We start from the raw sequence: 15,559 nt of genomic DNA, 5'->3' as shown, positions 1-15,559 counted from the left end.
CAGGCTGGTGGAGGCTCTGGTTCACATCGTGCATTAGTCCTTTGGACTCATATTTTCCTTGTGTCTTTGGTTTTCTTCATTCTCCTTTGCTCCAGATGTGATGGGACCAGTAGATGTATCTTAGATGGCCACTCGCAAGTTTTTAAGATCCCAGGTGCTACTTACCAAAGTAGGATGTAGAACATTTTCTTTATGAACTGTGTTATGCCAATTGTCCTAGATGTCCTCCAAGACCATGGTCCCCAGCACTCAGCCCTAGTAACTCAGTCCCGCAAGGTGTTTGGATGCATCTGGAAGCTTCTTTGACTTTTTCTTGGTCAAGTTATGCTGACTTCCCCTATATCATGTGTTGTCTTTCCCTTTCCCAAAGTTAATACTTGTCTACTATCTAGTTAGCGACTCCCCTTCCCACCTCTCCCCTCCCTCATAGCCATCAAAGATTGTTTGTGTGTGTGTGTGTGTGTAAATCTTTTCTTGGGTTTTTATAATAGTGGTCTCATACAATATTTGTCCTTTCGTGATTGATTTATTTCACTCAGCATAATGCCCTCCAGATTCACCCATGATGTGAGATTTTTCACGGATTCATCATTGTTCTTTATCATCGCGTAGTATTTCATTGTGTGTATGTACAATAATCTGTTTATCCATTCATCTGTTGATGGGCACTTAGGTTGTTTCCATTTTTTGCTACTGTGAATAATGAATGCTGCAACGAACATGGGTGTGCATATGTCTATTTGTATGACAGATCTTATTTATCTAGGATATATTCCTAGAAATGGGATTGCTTGGATAGTATGGTATTTCTATTTCTAGCTTTTTAAGGAGGGTCTATGTCATTTTCCATAGTGATTGTACCATTTTACATTCTCACCAGCAATGCATAAGAGCTCCAATCTCCCCACCTCTTCAACATTTGTTATTTTCTGTTTTTTGATAAGTGCCAGTAATATTAGCATGAAATGGTATCTCATTGTAGTTTAGATTTGCATTTCTCTAATGGCTCAAGATCGAGAGCATTGTCTCATGTATCTGTCAGCTGCCTGAATGTCTTCTTTGGTGAAGTGTCTGCTCATACCCTTTATCCATTTTTTAATTGGATTATTTGTCTTTTTGTTGTTGAGGTGTTGAAGTATTCTATAGATTTTAGAGATTAGAGATAGACCCTTGTTGGGTATGTTGTAGCTAAAAATTTTTTCCCAGTCTGTAGGTTCTGTTTTTACTCTTTTGGTGTAGTTTATCTTCTGGCGTTCGTGCATTGTTAGTTATCATTTGTATTGTATTTATGCCATGTAATAGGGCCCCTAGCATTGTCCTAATTTTTCTTCCATGATCTTTATAGTCTTAGGTTTTATATTTAGGTCTTTGATTAATTTTGAGTTACTGTTTGTGTATGGTGTGAGGAATGGGTCCTTTATTTTTGGCTTTAACAAAGAGAAATGTATTTTCTCGTAGTCTAGTAGGCTGGAAGTCTAGATTCAGGGCGTCAGTTCCAGGGGAAGGCTTTTTGTCGGCTTTGGAGGAAGGCCCTTGTCATCAATCTTCCCTTGATCTGTGAGCTTCTCCGCACAGGAACCCTGGGTCTCACAGAACGCACTCTGCTCCCGACACTGCTTTCTTGGTAGTATGAGGTCCCACTGCCTGCTCACTTCCCTTTCCTTTTCACCTCTTGAGAGATAAAAGGTGGTGCAGGCCACACCCCAGGGAAACTCTCTTTACATTGGATCAGGGATGTGACCTGGGTAAGAGTGTTACAATTCCACCCTAATCCTATTTAACATAAAATTACAATCACAAAATGGAGGACAACCACACAATACTGGGAATCATGGCCCAGCCAAATTGATACACACATTTTTGGGGGGACATAATTCAATCCATGACATTCCACATTTTGGCCCCCAAAAATCACATCCTTGCAACATGTGAAACGTATTCATCCCATCACATAGCAAAAGTCTTAACTCTGAATATTCCTCTTGATCTGTGAAATCTAGGATACAAGTCATCTACTTCCAAAGTACAATGTCAGAACAGGCACAAGCTAGACATTTCCATTACAAATAGGAGAAACTGGAGGAAAAGAAGGGATAACAGGCACCAAGCAAGTCACCAGAACACGTTACATTAGCCCTCAAGGCTTTGAAAATAATCCTCTGTTCTCTGGGACAATTTACACAATGGCCTTTCCCTTCAGACTCTAGGTATTGGCCATACTCTCCAGATACTGAGTGGAGGCCCCTTGGCCCTGGGCTTCAGCTCCACCTTCCAGGCCCACTGGGACAGCAACTCTGCTCCCTCGGCTTTAAACACACCATTCTCCTAGTCCATCTGAGTGGCGACTCTACCCTTAGAAACACCAGAGGCTATGGCTCCACCTTTTGAAACCCCAGAGGTCCTGGCCATACCTTTTGAGACTGAGGCAGCTCAGCTTCTTGTGTTCCTTGTCTCTTAAGCTTCTGCTTCCTGTGGCCTCTTGGCCCTTGGGCCTCATACCTGCATCTGCCCTGCTGGGGCATGGGTTCCAAAGCTCAGTAGCTCCAGTGATAAGTGCCCGGAGGCACTCCACTCTGCCAGGAAGCCTCCTGTGCACAGACTCTCAGCTCTCTCACTCGGAGGGTTGACTCCAGTGAGCTCTCTCGCTCCATGGGTGGGCTCCAGTGCTGTCTGGCACTGGTCTCCTGGTTCTGCTGCTGCTGGTTCTCTGTTCCTGCTGGTTCTTTGCTGCTGGCAGTTCTCTTCTGCTGCTGGTCATCTGCTGCTGCTGCTCCTCTATCCGTTCACAGTTTCAAAACCGCTTCCACATTTTAAGTATCTGTTAGAGCAGCACCCCACTCTCTTGGTACCAAATTCTGTCTTGGCTATGTAGTGCTACTATAACAGAAATACCACAAGTGGATGGCTTTAACAAAGAGAAATTAATTTTCTCACAGTCTAGTAGGTTGGAAGTCCAAATTCAGGGCATCAGTCCCATGGGAAGGCTTTCTTTCTCTGTCAGCTCTGGAGGAAGGTCCTTGTCATCTATCTTTCCCAGGACTAGGAGCTTCTCTGTGCAGAAACCCCAGGTCCAAAGGACTCATTCTGGTCCTGGCACTGCTTTCTTGGTGATATGAGGTCCCCCTGTATTATATTTTTACAGATGGACTTCCAGTTTTGCCAGCACCATTTGTTATTAAAAAGCCTGTCTGCCTTTTCCCCATTTAATGGATTCTGGTCCTTTGTCAAAGATCAGCTGACCATAGAAGGACCAGGTTCTCGATTCTGTTCCACTGGTCTCTGTGTCTATCATTGTACCAATACCAGGCTGTTTTGACTATGGTAGCCGTATAGTAGGTTCTGAGATCAGGTAGTGTGAGGCCTCCTACTTTGTACTTTTTCTTCAGTAATGCTTTGCTTATCTTGGTCCTCTTTCTTTTCCATATGAAGTTGGTGATTAGTTTTTCCACTTGTTAAAGAATGCTGTTGGTATTTGGATCAGAATTGCATTGTATTTGTAGACTGCTCTGGATAGGTTTGATATTTTCACAATGTTGAGTCTTCCTATTCATGAGTATGGTATATTTTTCCATTTATCTAGGTCTCTTTTGGTTTCTTGCCATAGTGTTTTGTAGTTTTCCTTGTATAGATCTTTTATGTCCATGGTTAAATGTATTCCTAAGTATTTTATCTTTTTAGGGGCTATTATAACTGGTATTGTTTTCCTGATTTCTTTTTCAATGTTCTCTTTGTTGGTGTATAGGAATCCGATTGATGTTTGTATGTTGATCTTGTATTCTGCTGCTCTGATGGATCTTTGTTAGTTCCAGTAGTTTTCTTGTGGAATCTTTGGGGTTCTGTACATATAGGATCATATCATCTGCAAATAGGGATAGTTTCACTTCTTCCTTTCCAATTTGTATGCCTGTATTTCTTTTTCTTGCCTTATTGATCTACCTAGGATTTCCAGCACAATGTTAAATAGGGGTGAGTGGTAATAAAGGGCATCCTTTTCTTGTTCTTGTTTTCATGGGGAATTAAATGTTCTTTATCTTGATTGTGTGGTGATTATACAGGTATAAGCATTTATGAAAACTCATTGTAAACTTGAGATCTGTGAATGTAAATTTTACCTAGTTAAAAAAAGAGATAATTATACCTAAAATACCTAAAACTTGGGAAATATTACATAAGATTAGAAGAAAATAGGTTTCTGATCATATGCTACTAAAAATAAACTAAAGAATGTGATTCATTACAGAGGAGACCTTTTTTTATATTTAACACATAACTTAAAGTCCTAAAGGAAGAATTGAATGCCAACAGCTATTTCCTATTAAGTAATGAAATATTTCATCAGGTGTTCTAAGTACTATCATTTCTTCCATTTTATGGATGCAGAACTAAGGCACAGAGAAGTCAAATAACTTCTTCAAGGGCACATGAGTAGCAAGTGGTAGTGCTGGGATTTGAACCCAGGCTCTCTGGCCCTAGAGTCTTAGCCACTCTACTATGCCACCTTGCGCTTGTAAAGAACTTGATAGTTTACTTGGGCTTTCACAAAAACATGGGCTCTTGAGATGCCAGGTCGGCCAGAATAATTGCCCTCCTACTTATTTACAGAAATGAGCCCTGGTGGTGCAGTGGTTCAGCACTTAGCTGCTAACTGAAAGGTCAGTGGTTTGAACCCACCAGCCACTCCAGGGGAGAAAGATGTGGCAGTCAGCTTCTGTAAAGATTACAGTCTTGGAAACTCTATGGGGCAGTTTTACTCTGTCCTATAGGGTCATTATGAGTCTGAATCAACTCAATGGCAACGGGATTTCATTTACAGATGATAATTTCAAGACCCCAGGTGGTTGAATAGCCAACTCCAAGCCTTCCAGACCATGAGAATCAGAGCCAGACCCCAAACCTGAATAAGCCTGGCTTTTTTCCTGTACTCAGGGATGCTGACCCTGTTTCCTGGGGCTCTGTAGGAATACCTGGCCTTCAGAAAGGAACAGGCCGATCTGAACTGGGGAGAATGACGACACAGCAGGGCCTCTATTCCCAGACCTGGGAAGGAATGAAGGGACTGCAGAGGCCTGGAACACACACAGCATTGCAGGAGGGGAGCAGTGCTTGTTGAGCCTCCTCCTGTACAATTCATCCCAGTGCATACAATGAGGCTTTGCTGATTTAAAATAATGCAAGGGAATAACAGGGACGAGTCTGAATCACAATCAAAGAGTGCCTTGCTTTGTTTCTCAGCTCACACAGGGACAACAGTAATGGTGGATAGTGCTGGGATTTCAGCCAGAGGGCTGGGTCCTAGGCAAAACCATGACATTACTGCAGCTTCTCCTGAAGGCCTTTTCCTTAAAGGCCCCACTACCCCGCCCTGGGCCTCTCAGGACCCCAGGCTCCCACACAGGCCTGCCTTTGGTGGGCTACTGTCTTCTCTATCAAAGCCCACCTGTTGAAGTCCAGCTCCTTCAGGGCTCCGTTCTCTGCTCTGTACTGTCAAACATTAGCTCACATGGTTCTCTCTGTCTGACTTCCCTTCTCTCTTCCTTCTCCCCAGTCTCTCCGAACAGCTGGATTCCACCTGTCCTGCCAGTGTAAATACCCGTGCCTCCACAAAGCCTTCCTTAATCCATTAAGTTGAGAATCTTTTCTCCTTTTCCTGTGCTCTCATTTTCTTTATGCTTTTCACATCCCGTGACAGAATCCTGCCTTATGTAACAGCCTTTTACACGTCTCACCATTCCCTGTCTTTAATAAGATGCTTGATGCAGCATTCAGATTCAAACTATCTTTGTACCTTCCCCCCCCCACACACACACCTGCCACCAGGGCCTAATGGCAGTGCTGATAGGTGGCAGGAATGGAAGATCCTCTTGTAGCGGGTGGAAATGAATGAATGTCCAAGGGCTAGCAGTAGAGTCCCTACGTGCCTATTTTTTTTCCAAAATAGCAGGGTAAACTGTCTGGAGGAGGGCGCTATTCTGTCCACATGGGACATTTTGTGCCCTTAAGTCACATTCCACGAAAGTCCAGCACTCTGTCCTGCACATGAAACAAGCCCTGGAGCTCACCATCATTTAGGAGTAGATATTGCTACTAGATTCTGTTGCGTCTACTCTGACACATAGCAATCCTATGTACAACAGAACAAAGTTGCCCAGTCCTGCACCATCCTCACAATCGTTGCTGTGTGTGAGCCCCTTGTTGTATCCACTGTGTCAATCCATCTCACTGATGGTCTCCCTCTTTTTCTCTGACCCTATCCTTTACTAAGGAGGATAGCTGTAGTGTGGATATTTTAAAATGGTGGATGACGTATGAGTTACTTATATTAAGCTTTGAACTCCAGAGCCCCTCCAACTGGCTACAGGTATATCCAATGCCATGGCACTTATTACCGTAGTGAGCACAGACTCTGCTATTCAAACTCAATTTATTGACTCAGAGAGATGTTTGTTTCAAGCCAAACAGCTCAGCTCTCCCATGAGCAGCTGCCTCAGAAAGAAGGCAGAAGCTGACCGATTTCCCTGCCTAACCTTCCCTGGCTCTGTCCACAGGAGCCTCTCCATGGCGGGGAAGAAGCTATGTTCTTCCTCTTCAGCTTTATTCTCAATCTTCCCTGTGGCAAGAAAGGTGACTCAATACTGGGATTTTAAATGGTTTTGCCTGAAAGCCATTTAAAATGAAGCGGAGATGTCAACAAGACTGGTGTTGACTATAGCAGTTGTTAACAGGAAATGAACTTGAAACAAGACGCAGGGTTAGTAATCCCCAGTGATAGCTTGGAACAGGCGATGGAGGTCCCCTGGGCCTATTCTAATGAACAGAAAAGGACCATTCGAATGACCCCTGCCACTGCTTGTATGTAACCCTCCAAAAAAGTGGCTTTTAAACAATGCTAAAGAACACTTTAGGAGCCCTGGTGGCACTGTGGTTAAAGTGCTGAGCTGCTAACCAAAAGGTCAGCAGTTTGAACCCACCAGCTGCTCCACGGGAGAAAGACGTGGCAGTCTGCTTCCCTAAAGATTTACAGCCTTGGAAACCCTATGGGGCTATAGGGCCGCTGTGAGTTGGAATCAACTCCACAACAATGGGTTTGGGTTTGGTTAAAGGACACTGCTTTGTAAATGAGTTGGCCTGTGCACTGTTTTTGTTTAATTTGTTTCAGCAAAGTATCTACCTTTTATTTTTTAATGTCTTAAAAAAAAAAAATATCTTACTAAAGGTAAATTGAGGATATTCACCAAGTCTAAATCCCCAGGGGCCAAGCCAATGCGTTTTACTGCATTTCGAAACAGCGCTGATGTTTAAATTCTGCAGTGGCTAATTTCACTGTATTTCACATCCTCTCCAACAAAGCACGCAAGCAGGGAGGGTGTGAGTCTCAGTGGCTTCGTGTGCAGTCGAACCCTGACACTATCTTGGAGGACTCTCCCCAGCTTCCTCCCTGGCTGGTCTGTTCAGTTTTTCATTCCAGGAGACACTTGTGCACAGCTCTGCTGCTTATTGAGATCTTCTAGGGTGAAAAAGCGTTTGATTACTCAGAGCTGCCGGTCCTCGGGGAAGCCCTAAAGCACAAATATGCTCTGCCTGATTCTCAATCTATGTTGTGTGTTACCTGTGGGAACAATTATAAGAAGCTCAAAGCTCAGGCACCAACTCCCCTGTACTGAACAGGTACTAGCCCCTGAGTCATAAAAAAAAATGACAACAAACCCTAGAGACCTCTGTAAACCAGTTGCAGCTGAGTCAGCTCTGACTCATGGCGACCCCATGTGTATCAGACTAGAACTGCTCCATAGGGTTTTCAATGGCTGATTTTTCAAAGCAGATGGCCAGGCCTTTCTTCTGAGGTGCCTCTGCACAACCCAGGGACTCCGAGACCTCCGTACCAACCCTTTTATTATACAGACGAGGCAACTGAGGCCAGAAGAGGGAAGTTGGTGTCCAGGGAGGACAAGGCTGCTTTGCTGAGCCCCCTCCTTACCCACCCCCAGCCCAGTCTCAGTGGAGGGCCCTGAGGGGCTCCCCTCCAACCCCCTTTGGCCTTTACTACATTTATGGGGGTTTCCCAGGGTTTCTGTGGGGAGGAGACTAAAGCGTGCTCCAACCTTTCCACGTCCTCTCCTGCATCCCCAGCCCCGCCCATCAGTGACAACCCAAACTAACCCCCAGAATGGGATAGAAGTCAGCCTTGAGGTAGCCCTTAAATGGACCACTGGCTTGGGTTACTTTACTTACCCACTGCCTTTGAGTTGATTCCAACTCACACCAACCCTGTAAGACAGAGTAGAACTGTCCCAAAGGGTTTCCAAGGCCATTCATCTTTACGGAACAGATGGCCACATCTTTCTCCCACAGAGCAGCCAGTGGGTTTGATGACCTTTTGGTTAGCAGCCAAGCTCTTAACCACTGTGCCACCAGGGCTTGTAATGGTTTGAGATCTCTGTCTACGTACATGCAAAATACATGCAGATAGTTGAGTTTTTGTTTTATTTTTATAAACAGCATCCTAGTATACATGCTATTTTTCACCTTTGTTAGGGGGTATAGATTTGACAGAGGATAAGAAATTAATCCTAAATAATACTTGCTTTTTAAAAAATCCATCCTATCTCTGGGTTTCCCCTCATAGAAAGTACAACCTCTTCCCAATGCTCCCGTACCCCCAAGACAGCACTTACCCACCTTTTCTGTACCTCACGCAAAACTGAATCTTGGGTACATACTGTATGGTAGTGAACCGGCGACCTGTTTCAGTTCCCTGCTCTGACCTACGAGAAGGTCAGCTCCCTGAGGGCCAGGATCCTGTGCATTTTGTCCATCCCCATATCCCAAGTACCCGGCACAAGGCCTGGGACATCATAGACTCCAAGGAGTGTTACTCAAAGTGAACTGAACTAAGCCAGTGTCATCTACACATTGCCCACCCCCTCCACCTCAACGTGCCCTCAGCTGTCTCCTGATAACCACAGACCTCCTGGTTTGTGTTCTTCCAGTACCTAGGCCAGTTCTGACTGGACAGGCCTGGGAAAGAGGGCAGCTTTACGTTAGCTATCATTTGGGCATGTGCCCTGTTGAGTGGTATGTCAAGGTGGGGTAGGGACAGTTCTGGGACAATGTGTGTCCGTACCACAAACTCTCTGTGAGCAAAGGGGGAAAACGCCTGAGACCTTCCTTTCTGCTAAGGAGCCCTGGTGGCTACCGAGCCCACCCAGAGGCTCCATGGGAGAAAAACCTGGCTATCTACTCCCATAAAGATGAAATCGAAAAACCAAACCCACTGCCATAGAGTTGATTCTGACTCACAGCAACTCTGTAGGACAGAGTAGAACTGCCCTATAGGGTTTCCAAGGCTGTAAATCTTCACTGAAGCAAACTGCCACATCTTTCTCCCCTGGAGTGGCTGGTGGATTCGAACAGCCAACCTTTTGGTTAGTATCTGAGTGCTTTAACCACTGCACCACCAACCTAGAAAACTGTATGGGGCAGCTCTACTCTGTCACCTGGGGACGCTATGAGTCAAAATCAACTTGACAGCACCTAACAACAACAACAAGGCTGACAAAAAATACTCAAAGATGAGAGTGGAGAAAAGTGAAGGCCCTCAGCTTACAGGGGAAGAAAGGCTGGAGCTTAAGTGTTTGTCCCAGGCCTGGTTTGGGCAGGAGCCTCTGGGTGTGGCTGCAGACATGTTCACAGAAGGGGACTGTGACCTCCTCCCAACAGGCAAGGCCTTCATTTGCCTCTGGCCCCAGCTTCTGCTCAGGGCAGCAGGGACAGGCAAGCTGGCAGAGCTGGGGAGGCTGCAGGAAAAGGCCAAGAAAGCCGCCAGGGAAGCAGCATGGTGGAGGAGAGACCTGGTTCTAGTCCCAAGTCTGCCTCTCCCCAGCCTTGTGCCCTCTCCAGTAAAATGGAGCTCATGGCCTTTGACCTGCCTACCTCATGACGCTGCTGAGAGGATCAGAATAAGGTTTTACCCAGGAACGTGCCTCATCCGGAAGAGTGCTGCAGAAGATATGAGGTTCCATGCTTCATAACAAGTATTCTCTGAGTTCATGTGCTTTAATGGTGGCTACAACATAGAGGAAGAGTGACTCCTGGCCCCAAGCTTGTTGTCTAGAGATGGCTGACTCTAAAAATTCTTCTTTCTTCCATACAGGACAATCCTTCTACTCCCGGATCCTGGAGAACTGTGAGGATGTGGCTGACTTTGATGAGGTAGGATGTCCTCTGGAGGAGCCCAAGGTTCCTCTTCTTCAGCCCTGAGCTCAAAGGGGAACTAGCACCCCTCCCTGACCCTTGAAGGCAGGCACTAACCCCAGCCCTGGGGACAGGCTTGGTCAGAACTCCTGTCTCTCCTCTGCTTGCTGGGGGCAGGTGGTGGTGGGAGGGTGTTGGGAAGCCTCTGCCTGGGAGAGGCCAATGCAGAGCGAATGACACAGAGAATGGAGGTCCAGGCCCAACACGGCCTGCTTCGCTTTCTGGTCCTGTCTGTTCTCTCTGAAGAGAGGGCCCATGGTGCTGTAGATCTGAAAGTGGGTCATCAGCTGAGGGCCTAACAGGGCTAGAGGAGGGAATTCCCACCCAGGGGCTTCTTGGCGCAATTTTGGAGGACCCAGGCTAGCCCCACCTAGGCTTCAAGCAATGCTAGTCTCACACTACACAGACCCCACCCCTTTTTTTCTAAGGGCCATTGGGGTATCTCTTTCATCCCAGCCACAAGGGGCTCCCTGACATGGAGACCCTGGGACACACACACACACACAGAGTATCTCCCTAGAAAGTTTTTATTTTCCTTTTCCTCAGAGGGTTGAGTAAATCATATACCTCAGTTTATGGCACTTTATCTCCTTGGTCCTAAAAGACCTCAGTCTTATTTCTATGTATGGATTTATTTATTCTCTTTTATTCCCATACTCTTTCTCTCCAAACACAACCATTCTGATGTGCTCAGTGTGTAGCTTTTGGTTTCCTATGTGTTCCTGCAAAACATGTATTGTTGTCTTTTGAGAATATAGTTTTTGTTTACGTAAATGTTGTCAGGTGCCTATATACAACAGAACAAAACACTGCCTGGTCCTGCGCCATCCTCACAATCGTTGCAGTTTGACCCCATTGTTGCAGCCACTGTGTCAATCCATTTGTTGAGGGTCTTCCTCTCTGTTGCTGACTCTCTGCTAAGCATGATGTCCTTCTCCAGGGACTCGTCCCTCCTGATGACATGTCCAAAGTATGTGGGATGAAGTCCCACCATCCTCTCTTCTAAGGAGCATTCTGGCTGTACTTTATGTGAACAGCGCTGTGTTATATATTTCATTTCCTACTATTTTTCACTGAGCACTTTTTCTAAGTTCCCTCCATGTTGCTGTGCTAATCTGCTACTTCTGTGTGCTGCACAGTACTCCATGGGGTGCATCAACACATATTAGAGTGATCTCCCATCCCAATTCGCCTGGAACTAAAGCGTTCCTGGGATGTGGATTATCAGTGCTAAAACTGGGACAGTCCGAGAAAAAACCGGGATGAGTTGATCACCCTACACATTTCATCTACTCACTCCCCTAGTGTGGGGCACACAGCTTGCCTCCAACTCTCCACCAGCAGAAATGCGATGAATATTCTTATGAATGTCCCTTTGGACTTGGGTGAACATTTCTCTGGGACATACTCCAGGATCTGGAGTTGCTGGCTCCTAGGGTGTTACATGTACTTTGGGTGATCAAGCATTGCCAGAGCTGCACCATCAGAATTGCAAGGAGATCCTGCCTCCCACCTGCTCACCTCTACCTGGTACTATCCAGCTTTCTGATTTACCAGTCTAACGGCGATATAAAGAGCCCTGGTGGTGCAATTGTTAAGCACTCGGCTGCTACCCCAGAGGTCTGTGGTTCGAACCCACTGGCTGCTCTGCAGGAGAAAAGGCCTGGTGATCGGCTCCCATAAAGACAGTTGTTGTTGCCGTATGCCATCGAGTCGATGTTAACTCATAAAAACAAAAAAAACCACTGCCTTCAAGTCGATTCAGACTCGTAGCGACCTTATAGAACTGCCCCATAGAGTTTCCAAGAAGTGCCTGGCGGATTTGAACTGCCAACCTCTTGGTTAACAGCCCTGGTACTTAACCACTGTGCCACCAGGGTTTCCTTTTAACTCCTAGTGACCCTAAAGGACAGAGTAGAACTGCCCTATAGGTTTTCTTGGCTGTAATGTAGCCTAAGAAATACGGCCTAAGGAGCCCTATGGGGCAGTTCTACTCTGTCCTATAAAGTCACTATAAGTTGGAATTGACTCAATGCACACGACGGTGGTGATACACCATTGTTGTTTTAATTTACATTTCTCTGATTACAAACAGGTTTGAGCATCTTTTAATGCGCCTGTCGCTTTTTTAAGTTTTAAGTTGTAAATTGCCTGTCTACTTTCTCCGCCCTTTTCTCATATTAGGGTGGCTGTCTCTTTCTTACTGATTTGCGACCTCTTTGTATAGTCTAGATATTAACCCCTTGGTGACTTTAAATATTGAAAATATCATCTTTCAGTGCATCATCTATATATTACCTTTGTTCATGGCATCCTTCATTGCCTAAAAATCTTTAGTCTCAATGTAACTAAATTTATCAAACTTTTGCCATATAGTTTGTGTTTTCAAGTTTTGTTAAGAAACCTTCCTCTCCTGTAGGTCACAAATATATTCTCCTACATTTTCTATTTGTATTGTTATACCTTGCACCTTGCACATGGTTTCCAATGCGGGTGGGGTCCACTCTTATTTTTCTCCATATAAGGGGCCACTTTTTCTGGCATCAACTTACTAAGCAATCGTCTTTTTTCCATTTTTTGTCTATTAAGTTCTGTGTCTGAGCCCTCTATTCCATTCCATTAATCTATTTGTCTATTCTTAAACTTGCCATATTGCTTTAATTAATATGGCCTTTTGTATGTCTTAATATCTGGTGAGGCAAATTCTGTCTCTACTCTTTTTTTCAAAAAATTTGACCTATTTGTGGACCTTTATTCTTCCACACCAATTTTAAAGTCTTTTATCAAGTTCTTCAAAAAACCAACTGGAATTTTGATTGTAATTGCATTGAATTAAAAAATTAAAAAAAAAAAACACCAAACTTGTTGCTGTTGAGTTCATTTCTACTCATAGCAAGCATATAGAACAGAGTAGAACTGCCCCGTAGGGTTTCCAAGGAGCGCCTGGTGGATTTGAACTGCTGACCTTTTGGTTAGCAGCTGTAGTGCTTTACCACAACGCCACCTACAATTCCAAAATTGTCTTAGGGTGATGTCATTTTCTTACAATATTAAATCATCTGTTCAGGTGATCTACCACATCCTTTACTAGAATTTTCAAGTTTTATATGTAGAAGTCTTATGTATTGGTGATTATTTCCTAGATATATTATGGTTTTGATGTTCTTGTGGATGCTATCTTACTTGTATATTTTTTAGTTGATTATTGCTGGGATGGAGGTACACTTTCATTTTTTAAGTCCACTTTTTAGTCTGGCAACCTTGCTGAGCTGTCTTATTAGTTTCATTATTTTTAATAGTTTGTGTACTGATTGAGTGTTTCTTCTGTATATGACCCTATTATCTACAAAAAGAAGTGCTTATCTCTTCCTTTCCAATCCTTATTCTTTCTGAGTTCCTGATCTTAAAGGGGACAAATGCATCTAAAGTTTTGCCCCTAAATACAATGGTTGTACTAGGATTTTACTATTCACCTGGTTAGCAGCCGTAGCACTTAAGCACTACCCCACCAGGGTTTCTAAGAGTTATATAGTAACATGTTATTTAGTTTCTAAACACCTGTAATGTTTTTTGCTCTCCTTGTTTTATTTATTTCTGATTTTGCTGCATTACGATCATATAATATAGCTTGCATGGTATTGATCCTTTAGAATTTATTGAAGCTTCTACTATGGCCTAATTTGTGGTCATAAATGCTCCCTCTGTGCTTGAAAGGAATATGTTCAGTGTACAGCTCTCTCTATATATACATGCACAACAGCCTAAAATTACTAATTACATCATTCAGTTCTGCTTTTTTTCCCTCTGCTTGGTCTACCAGTTTCAAAAATGTTTGTAATAAAATCTCGAGCTATAATTGTTGATTTATATATTTATCACTGCAGTTACGTAAGTTATTACTTGATGTATTTTGAAGTTGTGTTATTACTTGTCTACATGCTTATAAAGGAGCCCTGGTGGCAATGGTTAAGCGCTCAGCTGCTAACCAAAAGGTCAGTGGTTCAAACCCACCAGCCGCTCCACAGGAGAAAGATGTGGCAGCCTTGGAAACTCTATGGGGCAGTTCTACTCTACATATGTTTATAATGGGTATGTTTTCTTTTATCAGTATATAATATCTTCCTTTGTCCCTTATTATATTTTTTGCCTTATTTTTTTTTTTTTTTCAGGTATTAAGATACTACCTCAGCTTTGTTTTGGTTCATTTGCCTGGTTTATTTTTTTCCAGTCTTTTATTTTCTTGGTATTGCTTTCGTTGTTAGGTGCGGTTGAGTAGGTTCCTACTCATAGAGACCGTATGCACAATAGAAAGAAACACTGCCTGGTCCTGCGCCATCCTCACAATCATTGTTATGCTTGAGCTCATTGTTGCAGCCACTATGTCAATCCACCTCGTTGAGGGCCTTCCTCTCTTCCACTGACCCTGTGCTTTGCCAAGCATGATTTCCTTCTCCAGGGACTGATCTCTCCTGACAACATGTCCAAAGTTCAAAAGATGCAGTCTCACCATCCTTGCTTCTAAGGAGCATTCTGGTTGTACTTCTTCTAAGACAGATTTGTTCATTCTTTTGGCAGTCCATGGTATATTCAATACTCTTCGCCAAAACCACAATTCAAAGGCGTCAATTCTTCGGTCTTCTTTATTCATTGTACGGCTTTCACATGCATAGGATGAGATTGAAAATGCCATGGCTTGGGTCAGGCAGACCTTAGTCTTCAAGGTGACGTCTTTGCTCTTCAACACCTTAAAGAGGTCCTTTGCAGCAGATTTACCCAATGCAATGTGTCTTTTGATTTCTTGACTGCTGCTTCCATGGCTGTTGATTGTGGATCCAAGTAAACTGAAATCCTTGACAACGTCAATCTTCTGTCCGTTTATCATGACGTTGCTCATTGGTCCAGTTGTGAGGATTTTTGTTTTCTTTATGTTGAGGTGCAATCCATACTGAAGGCTGTGGTCTTTGATCTTCATTAGTAAGTGCTTCAAGTCCTTTTCACTTTCAGCAAGCAAGGTTGTGTCATCTGCATAATGCAGGTTGTTAATGAATCTTCCTCCAATCCTGATGCCCCGTTCTTCTCCATATAGTCCACCTTCTCTTATTATTTGCTCAACATACAGATTGAATAGGTGTGGTGAAAGAATACAACCCTGGTGCACACCTTTCCTGACTTTAAACCAGTCAATATCCCCTTGTTCTGTGGGAACAACTGCCTCTTGATCTATGTAAAGTTTCCTCATGAACACAATTAAGTGTTCTGGAATTCCCATTCTTCGCAACGTTATCCATAATTTGTTCTGATCTACACA

The 15,559-nt window shown here is 43.9% G+C and overlaps 1 protein-coding gene across 2 annotated transcripts in view; it reads left to right on the top strand.

Moving 5' to 3' along the window:
- Window positions 1-15,559, top strand: part of OTOF (otoferlin) — a 125,330-nt gene that overhangs the window by 9,807 nt on the left and 99,964 nt on the right. For both annotated transcript variants that reach the window (XM_064295144.1, XM_064295145.1), the window contains exon 2: window positions 10,151-10,209. In XM_064295144.1, coding sequence (XP_064151214.1) covers window positions 10,151-10,209 — 59 coding nt within the window. The remainder of the gene's footprint in view (window positions 1-10,150; window positions 10,210-15,559) is intronic.

The sequence above is a fragment of the Loxodonta africana genome, chromosome 12, assembly GCF_030014295.1.
Source record: "Loxodonta africana isolate mLoxAfr1 chromosome 12, mLoxAfr1.hap2, whole genome shotgun sequence".
Taxonomy (NCBI): Eukaryota; Metazoa; Chordata; class Mammalia; order Proboscidea; family Elephantidae; genus Loxodonta; species Loxodonta africana.
This window is presented reverse-complemented; position numbering and strand designations above follow the sequence as displayed.